The 19,304-nt window shown below is 37.6% G+C and overlaps 1 protein-coding gene across 2 annotated transcripts in view; it reads left to right on the top strand.

Moving 5' to 3' along the window:
* The window catches only part of USP9X (ubiquitin specific peptidase 9 X-linked), a 97,822-nt gene extending 81,193 nt beyond the window's left edge, over positions 1–16,629 (top strand). For both annotated transcript variants that reach the window (XM_088530668.1, XM_088530667.1), the window contains exons 35-45: positions 81–831; positions 1,373–1,496; positions 2,236–2,461; positions 3,500–3,629; positions 6,836–7,021; positions 8,615–8,835; positions 9,894–9,982; positions 12,129–12,285; positions 12,725–12,937; positions 13,441–13,536; positions 15,044–16,629. In XM_088530668.1, coding sequence (XP_088386794.1) covers positions 81–831; positions 1,373–1,496; positions 2,236–2,461; positions 3,500–3,629; positions 6,836–7,021; positions 8,615–8,835; positions 9,894–9,982; positions 12,129–12,285; positions 12,725–12,937; positions 13,441–13,536; positions 15,044–15,178 — 2,328 coding nt within the window. In that variant the 3' untranslated portion in view covers positions 15,179–16,629. The remainder of the gene's footprint in view (positions 1–80; positions 832–1,372; positions 1,497–2,235; positions 2,462–3,499; positions 3,630–6,835; positions 7,022–8,614; positions 8,836–9,893; positions 9,983–12,128; positions 12,286–12,724; positions 12,938–13,440; positions 13,537–15,043) is intronic.
* The last annotated feature ends 2,675 nt before the right edge of the window (positions 16,630–19,304 follow it).

Genomic DNA, 19,304 nt, shown 5'->3' with positions numbered 1-19,304 from the left:
GTTGAATTTGGTGTTAGGAGTGGTATGGAGATTTAAGAAGTGATAACTGTTAAAATGTCTTATTTATTGATTTATTTTAGGTTGATACAGTGAAACGCTTGTTGATTAAGAAGTTGCCTCCAGTTCTTGCAATCCAGTTGAAACGATTCGACTATGACTGGGAACGGGAATGTGCAATCAAGTTCAATGATTACTTTGAATTTCCACGAGAGCTGGACATGGAGCCTTATACAGTGGCAGGTGTAGCTAAATTGGAAGGAGATGATGTAAATCCCGAAAACCAGATAATACAAAATGAACAGTCAGAAAATGAACACTGTGGGAGCACAAAATACCGGCTTGTTGGTGTACTTGTGCACAGTGGTCAAGCCAGCGGTGGACATTATTACTCTTATATTATACAGAGGAATGGTGGAGATGGTGAGAAAAATCGGTGGTATAAATTCGATGATGGAGATGTAACAGAGTGTAAAATGGATGATGATGAAGAAATGAAAAATCAGTGTTTTGGTGGAGAATACATGGGAGAAGTGTTTGATCATATGATGAAGCGTATGTCCTACAGGCGTCAGAAGAGGTGGTGGAATGCTTACATTCTTTTTTATGAACGTATGGACACAATAGACAAAGACAATGAACTAATAAAATATATTTCAGAACTTGCTATCACCACTAAACCCTATCAGATTAAAATGCCATCAGCCATTGAGCGAAGCGTGCGCAAGCAGAACGTGCAGTTCATGCATAATCGTATGCAGTACAGTCTAGAATATTTCCAGTTCATAAAGAAGTTGCTTACTTGTAATAGTGTCTACTTAAATCCTCCTCCAGGTTAGTACATGGTTGCAGTAATTTTCCCTTAATTTCTTCCAACAAAAGTTTTGTTTGTGTTGTCTAGAATTTGTGTCCTAGCCAGAAAAGATGATGTACATTCTGCTTTGAATACTCTAGTCTTTCTGGATTCCTGCAGCTAGACATCTGTTGTTGGGCTGTTCATTAATGATACATGCCAGAATACTTGGCAGAAAATATTTTGATAAACTATTATTTCAAATTTTGTTCAGCTTATGCACTAAATCATGGTAATCGTATTTAAATGGTGGACTCTTCTACTATAGGAGTTTTCAGAATTGAGATGCTGAAAGGTGTCTTAAAATCAGGTATGCACTAACCATCAGTTACTTGTATTTTATCACTGGAGAATGCAAGCTTTAATATAGTAATAAGTTAAGCTAAAGGCTGCCTTGACCAAGTTTTGTGTTAGATTTTTAACACAATCTGTCAGACAAAAATACTAATCTGGAATCAGTTGAACTATTAAAAGCAAATGTTTGTGCTTTGTCTACATTTGAGTATTTTGATTTTTCTTTAGGACAAGATCATCTGTTGCCTGAAGCAGAAGAAATAACTATGATTAGCATTCAGCTTGCTGCTAGATTTCTCTTCACCACAGGATTTCATACAAAGAAAATAGTCCGTGGGCCTGCAAGTGATTGGTATATTGTCTTTTAACAACAGTTTTTAAAGTTTGATTTCTTTTTAAAGTTTCCAGTTCTATAAATACAGCAATAAAAGATATTTTGGTGTGTTGCCACTCCCCCATATATTGTGAAAATGCACATGGAAAAGGGAGGAATCCTGAACAAAAATATACTGAGCATTAAAATGAGCTGCTGAGCTTGGCTTCTTCCAGTATTACTAACATTCTCAAATCCAAATGTCTTAAATTCTCTCTCAAAAAGAGCTTAAATCTATGGGGTTTTTTTTTTTCCTTTAAAAAAGAATAAAGGAATAGAACCTAGTGTGACAGAGCAAAACCTATAGGTTATGTATTCTGAATGTAATTCCAAATAGTTGTTTGTGGTTTGCTGCATTAAAAAACAATTTAAAGTCAATTATAAAGCACTTGTCTATGTATGTATGTTTTTGTGAAACATGTCAAGCCCCTGGGGGACTCTTTAGTAGTTTGGAGGTTAGAGGATGTAATACATCAATTGTTCTAAGGGGTGATAGAAATGAAGCACTGTAGTTCGTATTTGATTTTTTCAGTTGGTGTATCATTTATAAGTGATTTTAAGAGCCCACTATTTATTTGATTGCAAGCATTTTGTAAGTGAAAATGTTTGTGGATCACCTTGTAAGATGTTGTTTTCTTTGAATTTTGCAGGCAAATACATTTGCCAAACATTAGTGCCTGTGTGGCTGTCATCTTAGTTGTGTCCCCTTCTGTTTCAGGTATGATGCGCTGTGCATTCTGCTTCGTCACAGCAAGAATGTCCGCTTTTGGTTTGCACACAACGTCCTCTTTAATGTTTCAAACCGCTTCTCTGAGTATCTTCTGGAATGCCCTAGTGCTGAAGTGAGGGGTGCATTTGCAAAACTTATAGTATTTATTGCACATTTTTCATTGCAAGATGGACCATGTCCTTCACCTTTTGCCTCTCCTGGACCTTCCAGTCAGGTATTTAATTTTCTAACTGAAAAACTTTCAAAATTCCTTACTTATATATATTACATAGGGTTATTTGTGGAGCAGTTGCAACACAGTGTTAGCAAGGGAGCTCTACAGTCTATTTTGCATTGCAAACTTAGAAAATCTATTAGTTTGTGTGAGATATATCATCCCTGTAATTATTTTACCTCAGGGGTAAATCTCTGACAAGAATTAGTAGAATGAACTTTGAATTTAGTATGGTTTAGTTGCCAGTGTGAAACACAGACAAAATAAAGCAGTGACTTAGAACTTTTAACTTGTTTGCTTAGGAGAATTAAGGTGTTTTTTTTTTTTTTTTTTTTTTTTTTTTGCTTTAATAGATTTTTATTTATTGGAAAAGAAAGGAATTACCTAAATTTTCTTCTGCGTGTATCCTACGACACTGAAATCATAAAAAATCAAAACTGTGCATAGAAGAGGGAGATGCACTGCCTAATTTTATACATCTAGAAATGCCAGAACAAAAAAACAGATTCCTAATACAGTAATTGTCAGAATCATACCTACTTTTTCTGCACTGCAGTAAAATTTAAAAGATAAAGCTATATGACCCTTTGCTCAGTCGTATTTTTTAAGGTTCTTAGTGTCTACTGAGAGACACTTGTCATCTTCCATTTGTGTTCTTCCATTTATCTCTTCAGAATATTTTAATTACTGTACCCAGCCAAGAAATTTGTGATATATTAAAGCTACACATGCTTCAGCAGTGTTTTGTGAGGTATTTTGAGATAGCTAGGTAAATATGATTTGGTTGTCTTTTAAGAGTGTATTAACTTACACTTCGTACTAGGGTATTAACTTAATGCAGATGGTAGAGCTTTGTATTGTGTAACATACAGAAGTCTAACCAGCTGCTCTAGTTTTGGAGCCTGTGTGAGGCCCTTCTGTCTGGCAGCAGCTCATAGCTATAACCGTTCTGTTTTCTACCATGGTAGAAAGTGTAAGCTAAATAAATATTTTATGGGATGTACTCTTAATATTAATTTTTTACTCTTTTTTTAAAAGGCATATGATAACTTGAGTTTAAGCGATCACTTGCTGCGAGCCGTACTGAATCTTCTGCGAAGAGAAGTGTCTGAGCACGGGCGCCATTTGCAGCAGTATTTCAACCTGTTTGTGATGTATGCCAACCTAGGTGAGCACACTGCCCGCCCTTGCTCTTGGTGCTCTCATAAATGGGCTTTCGATAATTTTTCAATTATCCAGAGTGTGGCAGGAGAATCCACTTTATCAGCTTCAGGCTAGTGCTCATCATTATCTGCAGTATAAATGCTCTCTAGAGAATCTGTGTTCTTCCACTTTGGTGTTTTGGCCTTTTGTGTTCTGGATATCCTTGAAGACTTCAGTTTGTAGCAATGGGAAACCCTGGGAGTATGTGTGGGTGGAAAAAAACAGCAAGAGAAAGCATGTTTTGTTATGAACTTTTAGCTCTTTTCAAACCAAGTTGAGCAGGGTGCCACGTTCTCTTCGTGGAAGCATCAGTAGAAGCGGCCAACGCTTTGTTGTGGTTGTCCCGTGTCCATGGTGGTTCCTTCGGTGTGCAGCTATGAACACAACACACTTGACTCTGTCTTTCCAGCAAAGCCTCACTGGGAAGCTGAGAAAAAAGGCCCCTTAGAAGTCTCAACTCAATCTGTATATGCTGTTAGACAATGCTGCTCACCAGAGTGCTCTCATTGGAGACTTCTTATGCAGGAATTCCCGATAAACTGATAGTGGAGTTCTCTGATTGTAGTTCCTCCAAGATAAACAGAAGCCAGAAAAGCCAATGTTTTTGCAATAAGGAAAAGCTTAGGCAAGGTTCTCCCAGGCTTGAAACAACAAAGCTTTTCCTAAAGGCTAGGATTGTAAGTTTTCTGATGAAAGATTAGATTAGAGATTGAGTATGGTTGCACATGAATATTTTGTTTTATTCTGAGCATCTTGGAATGCAAGGTTCATTCATAGCTGAGATGATGTGATTATCACTGTTGTTGTGGTGAGATGAAGTTTGGCTGTGGTCCTTCCAGCATCACTAGTTTTTGGTATGTGTCTTAGGTGTAGCCAGCATTATGAAATCAGTAAAGAATTTAGATTTAAGAGGATAGCTGGGCTTATCTTGAATTCTGGGTTGTAGATTCTTTGCTTAGAATATTTGTATCCTAAAAAGGATATGATAAATGTGATAAATGGACAGTAACATCTTCAGGAGTTATTTCAAAGATCATTCTGCTGTTATACTGAGATCAGCCTTATTCCCATTCAGTTGAAGCGCTGAATCATGCCTTCTCTTACCAATACACTGAGAATCAGTTGCTGATGAACCACTTCTCAGGTAGGTAGGTAGATTGCTGCTTCATGTTCTTGCCCTCAGGAAGAGCAATTGCGAGCCCTAAGATGTGAAAGAGAAGAATAAATGATACTTTTGCACCCTCAGCTTGCTGAGGGGAGCCACAGGTTCATCACAGAGCTCTGCACCAGCATCTTTCCTAGTTGTGAGGGTCTTCTGTTCATGGCTATTGCTTTCTCACCTGATAGCCTGAGTGACAAAATGCTGTCATAGCAGCAGTCTAAGGAACTCTCCCTTTTATTCTAATTCAAGAGTCACTTTCATTCTTTTATATCAAGTAAGATGAAACTAGATGCACCACATCTCTCAGAGATTCCACCAGGTGCCCATATGCTCTTCCTTGTCACCTTGTGCAGCAATGATGTGAGTGTGAGTTTCCATTGGATTGTGCTGTGGCCTAATTACATGTTAAGCAAGTGCCGCAATCCCAGTTAGGTTGCTTAAGGACATAGGAATACTGAAGGGGATACTGCACCTACAGTTCTGGCAAGCCTTCACATTATCTTTGCACACTAAAGGAATTTGATTACATATCTCATTTTTGATAAATAAGTGCTCCTTGTTTTTACTGAATACCACTAACTACCTAATTTCTTTGAAGAAATTATTTTCCCACTGTCATTCCTTTAAAACAAGATGATTTTTAAGGATAGTACACAGCATAACATAAGGGTAGTGCACAGTGTATGCAGCAGTGCATACACTGAAACTTAGGCTTCCTTTGTTAACCTGTGGGAAATTATTTATTTTATTTTATTTGGCTTCAGCACAAGCTGGAGTACAGGCTTCTACTGAAAGGATAACAAGTAACAATATACTTTTAGAAAATTAATGCATTTGATAGAAAAATTGATAGAAAAACTTTGTCACTACATGCCTGTCTTTAAGTGGCATATTCTACCAGATGCTAATGAAAATCAGAGTCATCTTACAAAAATCCTGAAAGACTGTCTGAAAAGTGAGTCTGTCATCACCAAAGATAATCTGAAAAAAACTTAATTGTGTTATTTTAATTTCTCCTATTTTGTACTGTGGTTTTCCTATACTTTCTCTATTAAACTGTTCTTTGTCAGGCATTGTCCCATTATGACTCCAAGAGTGGATTTTATGTTATACAGAAGAAAGGTGTAATTCTTCTGCTTTAGTTTCTTTCCTTCTTTACTAGTTTTCCATAATGGTCAGAACTCGGACAGAAAACCACATCTGCATAAACTAATTTCACTTCTCGGACTGATCTCACAATCTATCGTAAATTTATTCAAGATAAATATGAAATAGCAATTTAAGGCAGCTAATTGCCCTTGTCTTACTGCTGTTAACTGAAGGCTTCTGTGCGGATGTGGACTACTCATTCAGGAAAAGTCACAGCACTTCTTCCTGCAACACTCCAAGGTCTAGTTGTATTTCAGAATAAGAAAAAGCTTTGTAAATGAACAAAAAGTCAGGATACGTTTTAAACAAATTGAGGAAGAAAATATGCAGTCAAAAGGATAACATATATGGTGTACTGGTACATATTTGTGTAGTAGGTGTAAGGTAGTTTTGCAGTGGGATTGGGAGTAGGGGTTCTTTTAGAAAACTGTTTTGGTCACACGTGTAAATGGGTTGTATAATCTGGCACAGTTGGATAAGTCTTGGATTCTTACCTTGTGGAGGATGTTCATACTGTCTTTGGCTTCACAATAAAAGCATCTTAAAAATATTAATCCTTTGTCCAAAAGGCTTCTCTGAGACTTAGGTATTAAGTCAAAAAATAGTTACTTAATACTCACAAGCAGTACTAAAATTTTTGATCATTTACAACTCTTCTTGCGACTGTTCTTTTTTTTTTGGATCTGAACACAATTTCCTTATTTTACTGTTCTATTTCTCACCCCCCAAAATGAAGTCTATAATAAAAACTAGTAACTACTAAGTTATCAGTCATGTAAACACTAGTGGTTTTCAAAAAAGAAAATGTTGTCAGTACTAGAAATAAGTTTGCTTGTTTTGTTTTCCCTTTCTCTGTAAAGGTGTAGCAGAGAAGACACAGCTTCTGAAACTGAATGTTCCTGCAACATTTATGCTTGTGGCTCTGGACGAAGGTCCAGGTCCTCCGATTAAATACCAGTATGCTGAGCTGGGAAAGTTGTACACTGTTGTGTCCCAACTGATCCGTTGTTGCAATGTGTCATCACGCATGCAGTCTTCTATCAATGGTATAGTGAATTTTCAGTTCTTCTTAGATGAATATATCAATGTTGTGTGTGCTTATATTGTTACTAAGCATAAACTGCATTAGCTGGAAACATGATCTTTTCCATTTTATGTTGAAAATCTTCTTATTTAAAGACAAATTTCTTGATTGCCTTGTTACAGGCAAATCTGGTTTGATATATTCACATACTAAAAAAAGCAGAGGATAGGTATACATTCTGGCTCTTGACATGTTCTTAAGTGATGTAGGAAAATGATTGACACACAATATTAAGTTGATTTTTTGTATAGTTTAAGTTGATTGCAGAGAGTTGCACAGAGATCTTTTTAATACTGAATAGGCAATAAAATAACATACATTTTTCCTGTTATCAGGAAACTATAACAAGCTCTGAAGTAGCTAATATAAATTATCAGTAAGGAGATCTTGCTGTGGATATCTCCTGAAAGCGTCCACTCAGTGCTCAGCTGCAGTGGAAAAGACAACAGAAACCAGAAACTCTATGTATAAAAGAACCAGCAAGGTATTAGTAGACTACAGTATAAATCTGTATCCTGACAGGATAAATTGAATAGGATATGCGGTTATTTTTGAGATGCTCTGAGTATACAGGGAGTATTCCCTGTATATGTTCTATATTAAGCATATTTTGGAAAACCCAGTTAAGAGTTTGTAGGGATGCTATTTAATAGCAAACTCATCAGGCTGTAAGCCAATAGGCTAGAGTGTACAATAGTGAGGTTAATAAACTGAAAATTCTACTCTGCTGTAATAAGTTTCAGAACCCTATGGCAGTTTTGGTTTGGCTTTGCTTTTTGTGTATGATTTGGGGCTCATACTGAGAAGATAAGCTACCTGTGAAAATGGATTGCATGTTTGCTATGTTCATAATGCTTTACAAGAAAGCATACTTTATATGATTAGTGTATGACAGTTAACTATGATTCGTGTATACAGAGTCATTTCTTTTGCTTCAACATGTTAATCTAAAAAGTTCTCTCTTGAAATTCTGTGCATCTTTGGGCAATGACACGACACCACTCAATCAAGAAACATCAGGAGCAAAACAACAGTCTTTCCTTACACAAAATGAAGCCTACAAAAAGATTTGTCCATCTTGATTCTTTCAAGAGAAATTTTTTATATATGCTCCAGAGATGGACTGGACTGTTCTACCATAGATAATCCTTTCCCATGACCTAGTGAAGTTAAATAGACTCTGTGTCCTGAAATATAATAGATTTTGACTGTATTACACACAGAGGGAAGCACATAAATTTCAGAGGTAAAAGGATTTTACCGAGAAAACTCTCAGTAACTCTTCTTGAATATGTACAAATCTACAGCGATTCTGCTTTGGTTGTCATTGCACTCACTGTCTTAGCTGAGAAGTAGCTCACTCGGGTGGGAAGTATCAAACTTTGCAGCCAGAAGATTCAGTTATTTCGTACCGTAATATTTTGCAAAGCAGATTTTCTGTTACAAGTTTTCTTCTGTTTGATTTTATTGATGAGTTACAGCAACTTACTTACATTTTGTCTCTACACTGAAAGTATTTAAGTACCTTTTCATCAGTAATAATTGCTTGTTCTAGGTAATCCCCCACTTGCCAACCCTTATGGTGATCCTAATTTATCTCAACCTATAATGGCACTGCAGCAGAACGTAGCAGACATCTTGTTTGTGCGAACTAGTTATGTGAAGAAGATTATTGAAGATTGTAGCAACTCAGAAGAGACTATCAAGCTACTTCGTTTCTGCTGTTGGGAGAATCCTCAGTTCTCTTCCACTGTCCTCAGTGAACTTCTCTGGCAGGTAAAAATAAAGATGATGATGTGGGTTTAAATGTGTATGTTTCAAGTTTCTATACTTACGTATAGAAATCTCGTCATATTAAATGTTGAGCATGTATTTGAATCTTAAAGTGTTGTTGTCTGTTAGGCTTTTCACTGTTGGGTCTAAGCATTCATACCCAACTATTGTGAGAAGCCCTTTTATGAGTTTAGGAAAACAGTTGAACATTTGTGAGTTAAGAAGGCCATGTTAAGGATGGAACAAGGTAGGCGAGGTTGGCCTTTTTGTATGTTGCCAGGACATTACCTGCAACATTTCTGTCACTGTCCATAAAAGCTCCTTGCATTGCACACAATTTAGAATCATTTCCTAAGATTTCCCTTGCATTTAGTTTGAATACATTTATAAGGTTCTCTTCCGCAAAACATACCTGGCTTTAGGCTCAAGAAAGAATCACGTTTTGTACTTTCTTGTTTTTCCTTTGTACTCTGCATGAGGTTAGCCATACTTTGCCACTTGAAATAAAAGGGTTTTTAATTCTGGGTGGCTCATTATAACTCTCTTGTGGGTTTGGGATTCCCCCCACCCCATATAAAGATCACATTGTTGTGTTGTTGGCTTTGGGTTCTTTCTGTTGGTGGTGGTGTTTTGTTTTGTAGCATTTGAAAGAGTCAAAATAAAAATTATTTTACTGTTGTTTCACTTAGACAATCTTTAGACTTGCTGTCTATAAGTAGCAATGTCAGTGGAAAATGCTCTTTCATAATTTTGTTTTTCTGAAGGTACTTTTCGAGATTGCTTCTCTAGGATCTGATTTCAACGTTTTCAGACCAATTCTATTAGAAACTTGTGGGAAAATATTTTGTCTGTTACAAAGCCCAATTTCATAAAAGTTGGCAGGGTCGAAGCTGTGTGTTTTTGGTGTAATAAAAGTTTGTGGTATCTGGAAGTTTCACTTAAATTCTCTGTCCTGAAACAGCAAGCTTCACATCAATCAACTAAATGTTTCTATTGCACTGTGTAATCTGTACACCTTAAAGAAATACATTCTTGAATTCTCTGCATTTTTGCTATTTAAGGTTGCATATTCATATACATATGAGCTTCGACCTTATTTGGATCTGCTCCTGCAAATCTTACTAATTGAGGACTCTTGGCAAACTCACAGGTTAGTATTTGCTTGACTTTTTATAAGTTAAGATTGCTCTGTCTGTACACTTGGTTTTCACAGTGATTCTGTTGCTAATCTTTTTCAAGAGTATTGCTTTAAATCTATTTTTTTTAGCAAAATTGCAGAGGAAAAACATTTTACCACATTTCATCTTAGTTTTTGTGGCAACTTAGGTCTACAGTTTCATAGCTCTGCCTTCCTTTACTATTGAGAAATTACTACTCAGTCCTTGTAAACACATGTGTTTTTTTTTTTTTTTACATACAATAAAAGTTTTCACACATGTGTCAGTTAAGCTAAACTTACTGCAATTTACTGTAAATTGCTCGAATTGAATCCCATATACATCTCACTAAGAAGGTCCAATAATAGCCTGGTTTTACTAGCATGAACAGTCATAAGAGTGATGTCAAGAGAGAGGGATGAATTATGAAGTTGGGAGCATAGCATTGCATGTTTCATAGAAATAAATATTCGTTATGTGACACTTCTATGTAATTTTACCTTTAAAATAAATCTCAAGCTTCAAACTTAATTTTCATATGTCTGGAGTAAAAGGATTTTGAAAGATGACATTAAAAATAAAACAGTTGTTGCAAATATTGAATATTTGAGAGAAATCTTAGTCATTTCCTCAGAAAGTTTGTATAGAAATAGATGAGGTATCACAAAATAAATGTAGGCCTGCTACTTGGAAATATTTCAAAATACCTTTGTTTCATCTTACTAAGTGAAAACGGAGTGCAGCAATAAGGAGAGAAATCATGAATGCTCCCTGTAGGTAGTAGACTGTACTCCTGCAATTTCATCAGTTGTCCAGACCTTAGTCTCAAAGATGGTGTTTTTCACATTCCAAAACTTGAGGACTGAATTTGAAGGGACTACTTTGTTTTCTTTCTAGGTGTGACAGCTTAGATTAAGTCTACATCTTAAGTCTTAAATTAAGTCTACATCTAGACTAGATCTTAAGTCTACAGAGCACTGGGGAATGCACATAACTGATGATTTCTGAAATAAAATAAAACATTAGTTTGTATTGCAAATGCAGGTTAGAGATCATAGAAGTGTCTGTGTTTAGGATACTGCTTTTCAAACAGGAAAAAATGTTGGGGAGAAGGGGCTGGGGGAGCGGGGAGGGAGCTGAGCATTTTGGAATGGCTTTTTCACTGGATCTGCGTTGCCCTCAGCAGAGAGGTATAAAGGAGTCGACTGCATTTGTCCTCCGATTCCTTGCTGCTGCTGCTTTTGGCAGTGCCTTGGAGCAGTGTTTCTGTCCTGCTCTGAGTTTTGCTGTGATGAGTGTTGGTGCCCTTTTCTTTCACAAAACCCATTAGTGACTGCCCGTAGTGAGCAGAGCTCCTTCCTGAGCGCGTTGTCCTGCAGAAAAGCAGGATCGTGTGGTCCCGAACAGTGCGCATCTTTCAGCGCTCCCTTGGTCCTGCGGCTAGTAACCACAGCTCTTCTTTGGCACCAACCCCTCTCAGAATTTTTTTTTCTCAGCCAGTGCAAATACAAGTTGGGGAACAGCAGTCTTGCAAGTACCATTAGATTAAATCCATTGAAGCCAAGCTCGTCGTCGCTTCCAGACGGAGCCTGGGTTTTCAGCTACCTGGAGACTGTTTGTTGATTGTTGGCAGAGACTTGAGGGAAAAGGGTGTTTACTTTTCCTACTTCTGCAGTTTGCTGGGATGCCATCAATGTAGGTTCCTTGGCAACTTCTCTGATGTTTTTTTTCAAAGCCAAAAGTTTGATGATTTATGAAATCATGCGGGAAGTTGAGGATCGTCATCAGTTCCTCTCCCCATAGGGATTTTGCTGTGTTACAAAGTCAATTCTGTAAATGCAGCTGATCGGAAATGGAAAAAATGGGCAGTTAAGGTTGATTTCTGTGAGTAGGATTAACTGTATCTCATTCAGGAGGCTTGAAAAACTGACTGGCTTAAATATTACCAAGTGTTATGCTAAAATTATAAATTGTGCCTGCGTTCTGTCAAGTATTTCTGATAAACATTAGTATTTCTGATAAAAATATGTTTTTGAAAACAGAATATTTGCTATATGGGTCATCCCATTTCTAACTAGAGTATCTCTGAAGCCTTAATGTAAAGACTAAAATTCTAATTCTTTAAATTCTTGTTTGCAGGATTCACAATGCACTTAAGGGAATCCCGGATGACAGGGATGGGCTCTTTGACACCATTCAGCGCTCCAAGAACCATTATCAGAAAAGAGCTTACCAGTGTATCAAGTGCATGGTGGCTCTCTTCAGCAACTGTCCTGTAGCCTACCAGATCCTTCAGGTGATACTTTGCACTCTGGCTCTTTCTGTCTTTTTTTTTTTTTTTTTCCTTTTTCTTTTTCCTTTTTTTTTCAGTTTCATGTAGAAAACATTACTCAGTTTTTCACTGACTTGATGAATTGCCACTTCCAAGTGAAACTCATCTGGACCTTTCTATACCAGAAGGTCGTTATGTGGCATTGAGACCGTTTGCGATGGTGACACACAATTGCAAACTGGTGTTGGAGTAAATCCACGCAGACTTCCTTTTGCATCTCAAGTTTTCCTCGAGTAAAAAGGATATCTGAGTGAAAGTAAGAGAGCGCTTTAAACAAGCATTTTAAACGCAGGATACACAGGTGTGGTGGTCTGTTTGAGGAGAGCTGATGTAGAGAAAGTAGAAAATCTTTGTATTTTTAACAATAAAGAAAATAATTGACATGTTAATTTTCCATCTGCAGAGCAATGGCGATTTGAAGAGAAAATGGACCTGGGCAGTGGAATGGCTTGGAGATGAGCTTGAGCGTAGACCATACACTGGCAATCCCCAATACACCTATAATAATTGGTCTCCACCAGTACAAAGCAATGAAACATCAAATGGCTACTTCCTAGAGAGATCACACAGTGCTAGAATGACTCTTGCAAAAGCTTGTGAGCTCTGCCCAGAGGAGGTAAAGGATTAATTTGTCACATGGTAAAAAGTAAAGTAAATGCTGCTTTGAATAATCATTCACTGCAGAGGTAGCAATTTTGTAAGTATTTTGTAAATATGGATTTATGTAAGGGCATCTTCACTGACTTGAAATGTATACCACCTTTCTTTTTTCCCCACCACTTTTACTGCTGTTTCTGTGGACATCTGTCCCTTACAGGATTACTGGTACAGAATTGAAACTAAACAGTTAAAGTGGGCTAGAATGGATAAAAGGTCTGGGTTTTTGTTTACTTGTTATTTCAGTTCTATTTCAACGGGAAGAAAATTCTTAAGTAAACCACTACAAGCTGTAGGTCGTTACTGTTTTTTTTTTTTTTTTTTTTTTTTTTAAGATGGTATAGGGGAAATATTTTTTTTCTGTATGTTCCTGCAAATATCATTTCCAGGTAGAATTGGTTCTAGGCAGAAAAATCAGCAGATATTTTATCTAAGAAAATTTAATGTTTTTTCCAACTTCAGGAACCAGATGATCCTGATGCTCCAGATGAACATGAGTCTTCTCCCCCAGAAGACGCCCCGCTGTATCCCCATTCACCTGGTTCCCAGTATCAACAGGTAAGGAGCTGAGCATTTCTGCTTTGTCTGAGATTTTTTGTTTGGTGTTTTTTTTTTTTAAGCATTCAGTGTAACTTAAATTCTAAGCATTTAGCCAGAAGCATGTTGTTATGAAATACCACGCTTAAAGGTATGGAGATGTAGTTTCAGTTCCCCTTTGCCAGGCAATCACCAAAGAGTTTTAATTTGAGAATTTTAATGTTACCGGATCAAGGATTAACCATCCATGGAGGTACCATCCATGGAGGTAGATGCCATCCCAGGCTAGTACACTTTTTTTTTTTCTTTTTCTTTTTTTTTTTAATGCGTTGAAAAGTATTTCATGTTGTGAGTTGTTTTCTTGTTTGATAGAATAAAATCTCAAGGCCTGATTTATTTTTGAGTTTTTGGAAGATTTTCATAAAAATAAGGATGTGTTTGCTTTATGCCTTATATTAAAAAAAAAAAAAAAAAAAAAAAAGTTTTTTGAGCACAGATCTTCAAATCACAAATACATTTAACCTAAAGTAGATTTAAATCTTATATGTCTCCTTTGTTAACATCTTTTAGTAGAAAGCCAGATCTGAAAGAAATCATACCAGATTTTTTTTTTTGAATGAATGGACTAAATTTATAAATTCCCTATTCAGTAGCCACTTTTCTTTCTTTGTTGCAATTCTGAATCTGACAATTTAATTTCCTTTCCTGCCCAAACCCATATGCCCTTCATCTTGCTTTCCTTACTTGGTGTTCTCAGCAGAGCAGTTGGTAAGTCATGCAGCTCTTCCCACTCCTTGGAATTCAGACACACGCCGTAACCTCACCGTTACCCTCGCGATATGTTCACTCCTCTTGCAGTAGGTGCATTTCTCACTAACACGCACAATCCTCGTGTTCCTAGTTTCTCCACAATTGGTCAAACTTTGCAGAACAACCGAGGAGATAAGATGATGTGGTTTGCTGGATGTATGTATGATTGTTTTTAAATTGTACTGTTTTGGGACAGAGCATCCAGAGAAAAGGAGTGGCCTAGATTTTATTTAGTTCTGTAACTTTAAAGTTTACCCTCTTAAAAATTAAAATATGTTGCATAAATGCAAGTGTCTTTTCTCTAAAGTTTTAAAGAAAAAAACCAACTAGTTCAATCTGTTGTTTAAAATAGGTGCACAATTTAATGTTTCCAGCACATAGGCAGCCTCTGTTTTCATCTCCCTTTTCTATTTCTTGCTGCTTTTGCTTTGCATGTAAACGTTTGTTATTCAAAAGGTTAAATTGTTTAGTTAATGCTTTTATCTTTATGAGTTAAAAGTTTGTTTACCTTTTTTTGAAATTAAAAAGGTAAGTGAAGGATGTAATTGACAAGATTGAAGAAGCTGTGCTGTATGTTCACACAGTTGTTACTGCACAAGGTTTAGGGTGTTTAAGGGATATTTGCAGTAGCCTGACTGCAAAAGGCAAAGTGGAGTAAGTTGTTGGGCAGCAGCCCACAAGTTTGGTGTTCCTTCAAACTGTCTGTGCTCTGTTGCAGAATAACCACGTGCATGGACAGCCCTACACAGGCCCGGCAGCACATCATATGAACAACCCTCAGAGAACTGGCCAACGAGCACAAGAAAATTATGAAGGCAGTGAAGAAGTTTCCCCGCCTCAGACAAAAGATTAGTGAAATGCACATAATCAATTAACTTGCTCCATCAAGACTGTGCACCCAGGCCTTACAGTCCAACCTTTCTCTGTGTCTGGCTAATATTTAAAACTAGAAAAACTATTCCTAATCAACATGGAGTGGAGAGTCTATTCACTGTCTTATCTGCAGAAAATTGCTGTCAATATATAACCCGCCTGCAGTGGAAAGTGTATAGTGTTTTGTAATAAATGGCCTGATGCTAATGTGTAAATGGCAAAGGTGTATATAGTATATTAATGTTTGACTGTTAATTCTTAAGCAAGAAACTTTTTTTTTTGTCTTGATGAGACTCACAGATCTACAAAAACAAAAAAATAATTTCTTGATATATCTGCTGCGCTCTGCAACCAGTGTTGCCTGCCTCATGGCAGTTGGATCAACTCCTTTACGAAAAAGCCTATCCATGTCAACCACAAAAATAGTTTCATGTTAATTCTTTGCCACTGGAGTCGATTTTACTATGAGCAACGTAATGGCTGGTAACCTTTTAATTATTTGGTTGATGTGGAAAATTGGTGATGTAACATTGTTTCTAGATCTTTTTTCATTGCCTTTTTCATTCTGGTATTAGGTTAATCACTTTGAAGCTATAGTTATGCTGTAACATTTAGCATGGCTTCACACCAAGTTAGTGTAGCCAACGGGGGTGGGAGGGAACGTGACAGCAGTTGTCCCAATGTGACAACTGTTTTGCGCAGAACTTTTTCTTCTTACACCTAGACTATAAAATGGGGAGGGAAAATGTGACAAACAAGTGGTTTTCAGTTTCACATATGTTCCTCACATCTGATGTTTGACAGTTCTGTCTCTGGGTGGGATAAAGAACACTTAGTTTTCAGTAATAGGAATTTAAAAGATTAAAAACAAATATGCAAAAATTTGCTATGCCAGGATGCCTGGAGCATAATAGACTGTATTTGGTGTGCTTGTTTTGTTTCTTTGGTAGAGCTTATTAGATAAACTTCTAACACTTTCCTTCTACTGCATCCCAGGGAAGCGGAAGTCAACAAAATCACACAGTCCTTGTGAGTGCCACTGCACCAAGTTAACTTGCTGGTTTTCTGCTCGTTCACAGTTCTACTCGAAAGCAAGAATTGTCTTAGCTCTTTATCCATTATACAGGAAATCTTACCATTAGAAGCAGGGTTTAATTATAAAAGAAACTACTGGTTAGTCATACAATTCTGAGGTATCTCTGTTCCAGAATAAACATTTGTTTAAAGACTTCAAGAAACGCACCAGTAAATACTGTATTTAAATGAGAATTGGTAACTTGAATGTGTGTAACTTTTTTTTGGAACCTGTCTAAAAACCAAATACCCCTGCAAAACAGATACAGCCCACCCTATACTATTTAAATATTTTGCTGTTTTATTTTATAGAAATTATTTTGCTGAATTCACAAATAGAATTTGATTTAAGAAGAATGTTTTGTCCTGTGGTGTGTGTTGTTTTGGGTTTTTTTGGTTTTTTGTTGTTTTTTTAATGGACTGTACAGAAAGGTGAATTCTGTGCAGTGGCACTACGCTGATTTCTGGAACATCAGTCACATTGAGATTCTGTGCGCAAAAAAAAAAAAAAGAAAAATTGGCCCTTAAGAATAAAATAATCAGGACAATTACACTGTAAAAGTTTCTTAATGTGATTTATCTTGTACTTTTTGTATGTTTTTATATATACATATATATATTTAATGAGCACAAGCTTGATGGTGTTTTTTACAAATGAGTTGATAGAAACAAAAAGCTGCTTATCAAATTAAAGGTCTGTAGTTTTGAGATGAACAAAGGAAGAGTCAATCGCAAGTGCAGCCTTATGCATTTAGTGAAATAAGGAAGGGACAGAGAAGATCTTTGAAAATGCTGTGTAGCAATGATCACTTTTATGCTTCCATGTTTTCTCTAGTGCTCAAGTTAATTCAGATCTTTTCATAGTTTTTTAGTAATACCATTTTACCTGGACTTACTAAATTTGGATAAAGTTTTCCCATTTATTTTTGGGGATGCTTGTTGGAAGTTTTAACTCAAAAATAGTTTCCTGAGTATTCGAGTTGAAATAGTTTGTATTTATTTGGACCAGTAATTGTTAAACAAGTTATCTCAGAGGTGATTATTATGTATTTTTTACTATATAGGTAAAATATATAATGTGCTAGTTCAGCCTTGCCAAATGTGTTTGCTTTTCATAGTGCAATGATTGTAGAGACATGTCAAACCTGTGACATTTTAAGGCTGTGACCCTTTCCTTGCCCCTGAACGGAGAGTGGCTGCGGTGGTGATGACTTCTCAGGTGGCACATTGAGCCTTGTGCCCCTCAGTGGCCTTGGGGAAGGACAGTCTGTGGTGGTTGTTGCAGCTGCTGCTTTTCAACAGGTAGCTACAGTACAAGGTGCAATTTTTGTTTGTTTGTTTTGCTCTGGGCTAACCAGTTTTAAATTGTACTTAACAGGTGTCGTACAAGCAGAAAGTTTCCTGCGCGTGTTGCTGTTGCAGCGTTGCGGTTGTTTCCAGGCCGTACGCAGTACCTCGGTGTTGATGGCACACTTGAAAATAGAGCCCGCAAAGTGCCTAAAGATTTAGTCCCCCCCCCGTTACCAATTCCAGTCCTGTTTTCCGCTCAGATAGCTGTTAGGGGATCCTTGGTCTTCCATAAAGCAAGCCAATAAATAATAAAGCAATTTCTCATATTCTTGACAGTGTAAATCAAATGCGTAGAAGGTACATTCATAGGTGATGTTTTGTGGTGGTTACTGTGTGGTGTGGGGAGAAATTACAACTCAACTGATTTTCTCCCTCTGTCCATTTGAATTGCTCTTGCTTAGCAACTAGCGTAAGTTTTTCAGCACTTGTTTCCATTAGTGCCACAGAGCATGCAAGGGGTTTTCTTCTGCTCGTGCATCGGTAGGTGCAGCCGTTTCCAGCCGTAGCGGGTGGCCCGCGCGCGGGTCAGCCCGCCGCCCAAAGCGGGAGAGCAGAGCGCGCCGGGAGGCTTCACCGGGCGCGCAGGAGCTCTTCTTGGGGAGATGCACAAGCTGAAGAGAGCTCAGCCTGCCTTGGAGCCTTCCCGAGCATTTCCCCTGCTAACTGCCAGACATGGAAACTTAAGACCCTTAAGACCTCTCTTTTATTATTTTTTAAACTAATGTATCTTGCTGAAATTGAGCCAGAAAGAAACACAAGCCCATAATGTTGTTTCATACTAATTTTCAGAATGAAACTTTGAGACAGCATGAGAGAAGTTATTAGTGTTACGCCACCTCAGACACTTCATTGTGCCTAGCGCGTCATGTGTGTCAACATATATACCATGGGAAAGCACTTACTGTTCCAAAACTTTATTTTTCTTAAATTCCTAGAAAGAATGATATTAACCATTCTGCCAAAGCTAAGTGGGCAAAAAAAATGGCTGCTGTAGCAATTTACTTTTGGTTTCAGTAAATGGTGTCTACCTCCGAGTCTTGCCTCGAGAAATGCTCATAACTCTGAGGCAAAACAGCTCGATGCTTTTGTTGGGGTATATTTGAGTTACAAGCATTACAGGGAGGCTTTCAGTGCTGGTGTTAACTGAAAACAAAGGGGTGAGGAGGAGAGATTTTTAAAGACTGAATCTATAAACTAAAGAAGTGTCATGTTAGAAAACTTGCGGAGTGAAGAGTCAAGTATTTGAATTGAATCTTGTTAGCTCGCGCTTGCAAGTCCCCGTGCAAAAAGCAAGTTTGCTGCTCTGGCACAAGACCCCCATGTTCGTTTTGGCGAGGGTGAGCTGCTGTTATTGACTAAACGTTTCTTAGGTTCAGGAGTGCCCCATCACCTGCGGCCCTGCGCCAGGTCAGTGTCATGCCTTGCATCAGGACAGCAGTGATGTGCGTTCCCGTGCTCCCTATGCCCATGATGCCCTTCTTCCTGCAGCCAGGAGGTCATGGAAATCAAGTCTAAATATAAAGCCTCTACACAGAGCAAGACACAGAGAGTCTTTCTGGAGGAAAAGTAGCAACGTGTTGTAAATGCTGTGTGCTGTGCAAAGGTACTATAATACAGGTGTCCCTGCTGGAGCAAAGGGGTTAGGCTAGGTGATCTCTAGTCTTCCCACTTCAGCCGTTCTG

Source organism: Tinamus guttatus, unplaced genomic scaffold (genome assembly GCF_059628265.1).
Source record: "Tinamus guttatus ecotype Peru unplaced genomic scaffold, ASM5962826v1 Tinamus_guttatus_pri_ptg000384l, whole genome shotgun sequence".
Classification (NCBI taxonomy): Eukaryota; Metazoa; Chordata; class Aves; order Tinamiformes; family Tinamidae; genus Tinamus; species Tinamus guttatus.
The sequence above is the reverse complement of the archived record's forward strand: the minus strand, read 5'-3'. Positions and strand labels throughout refer to the sequence as shown.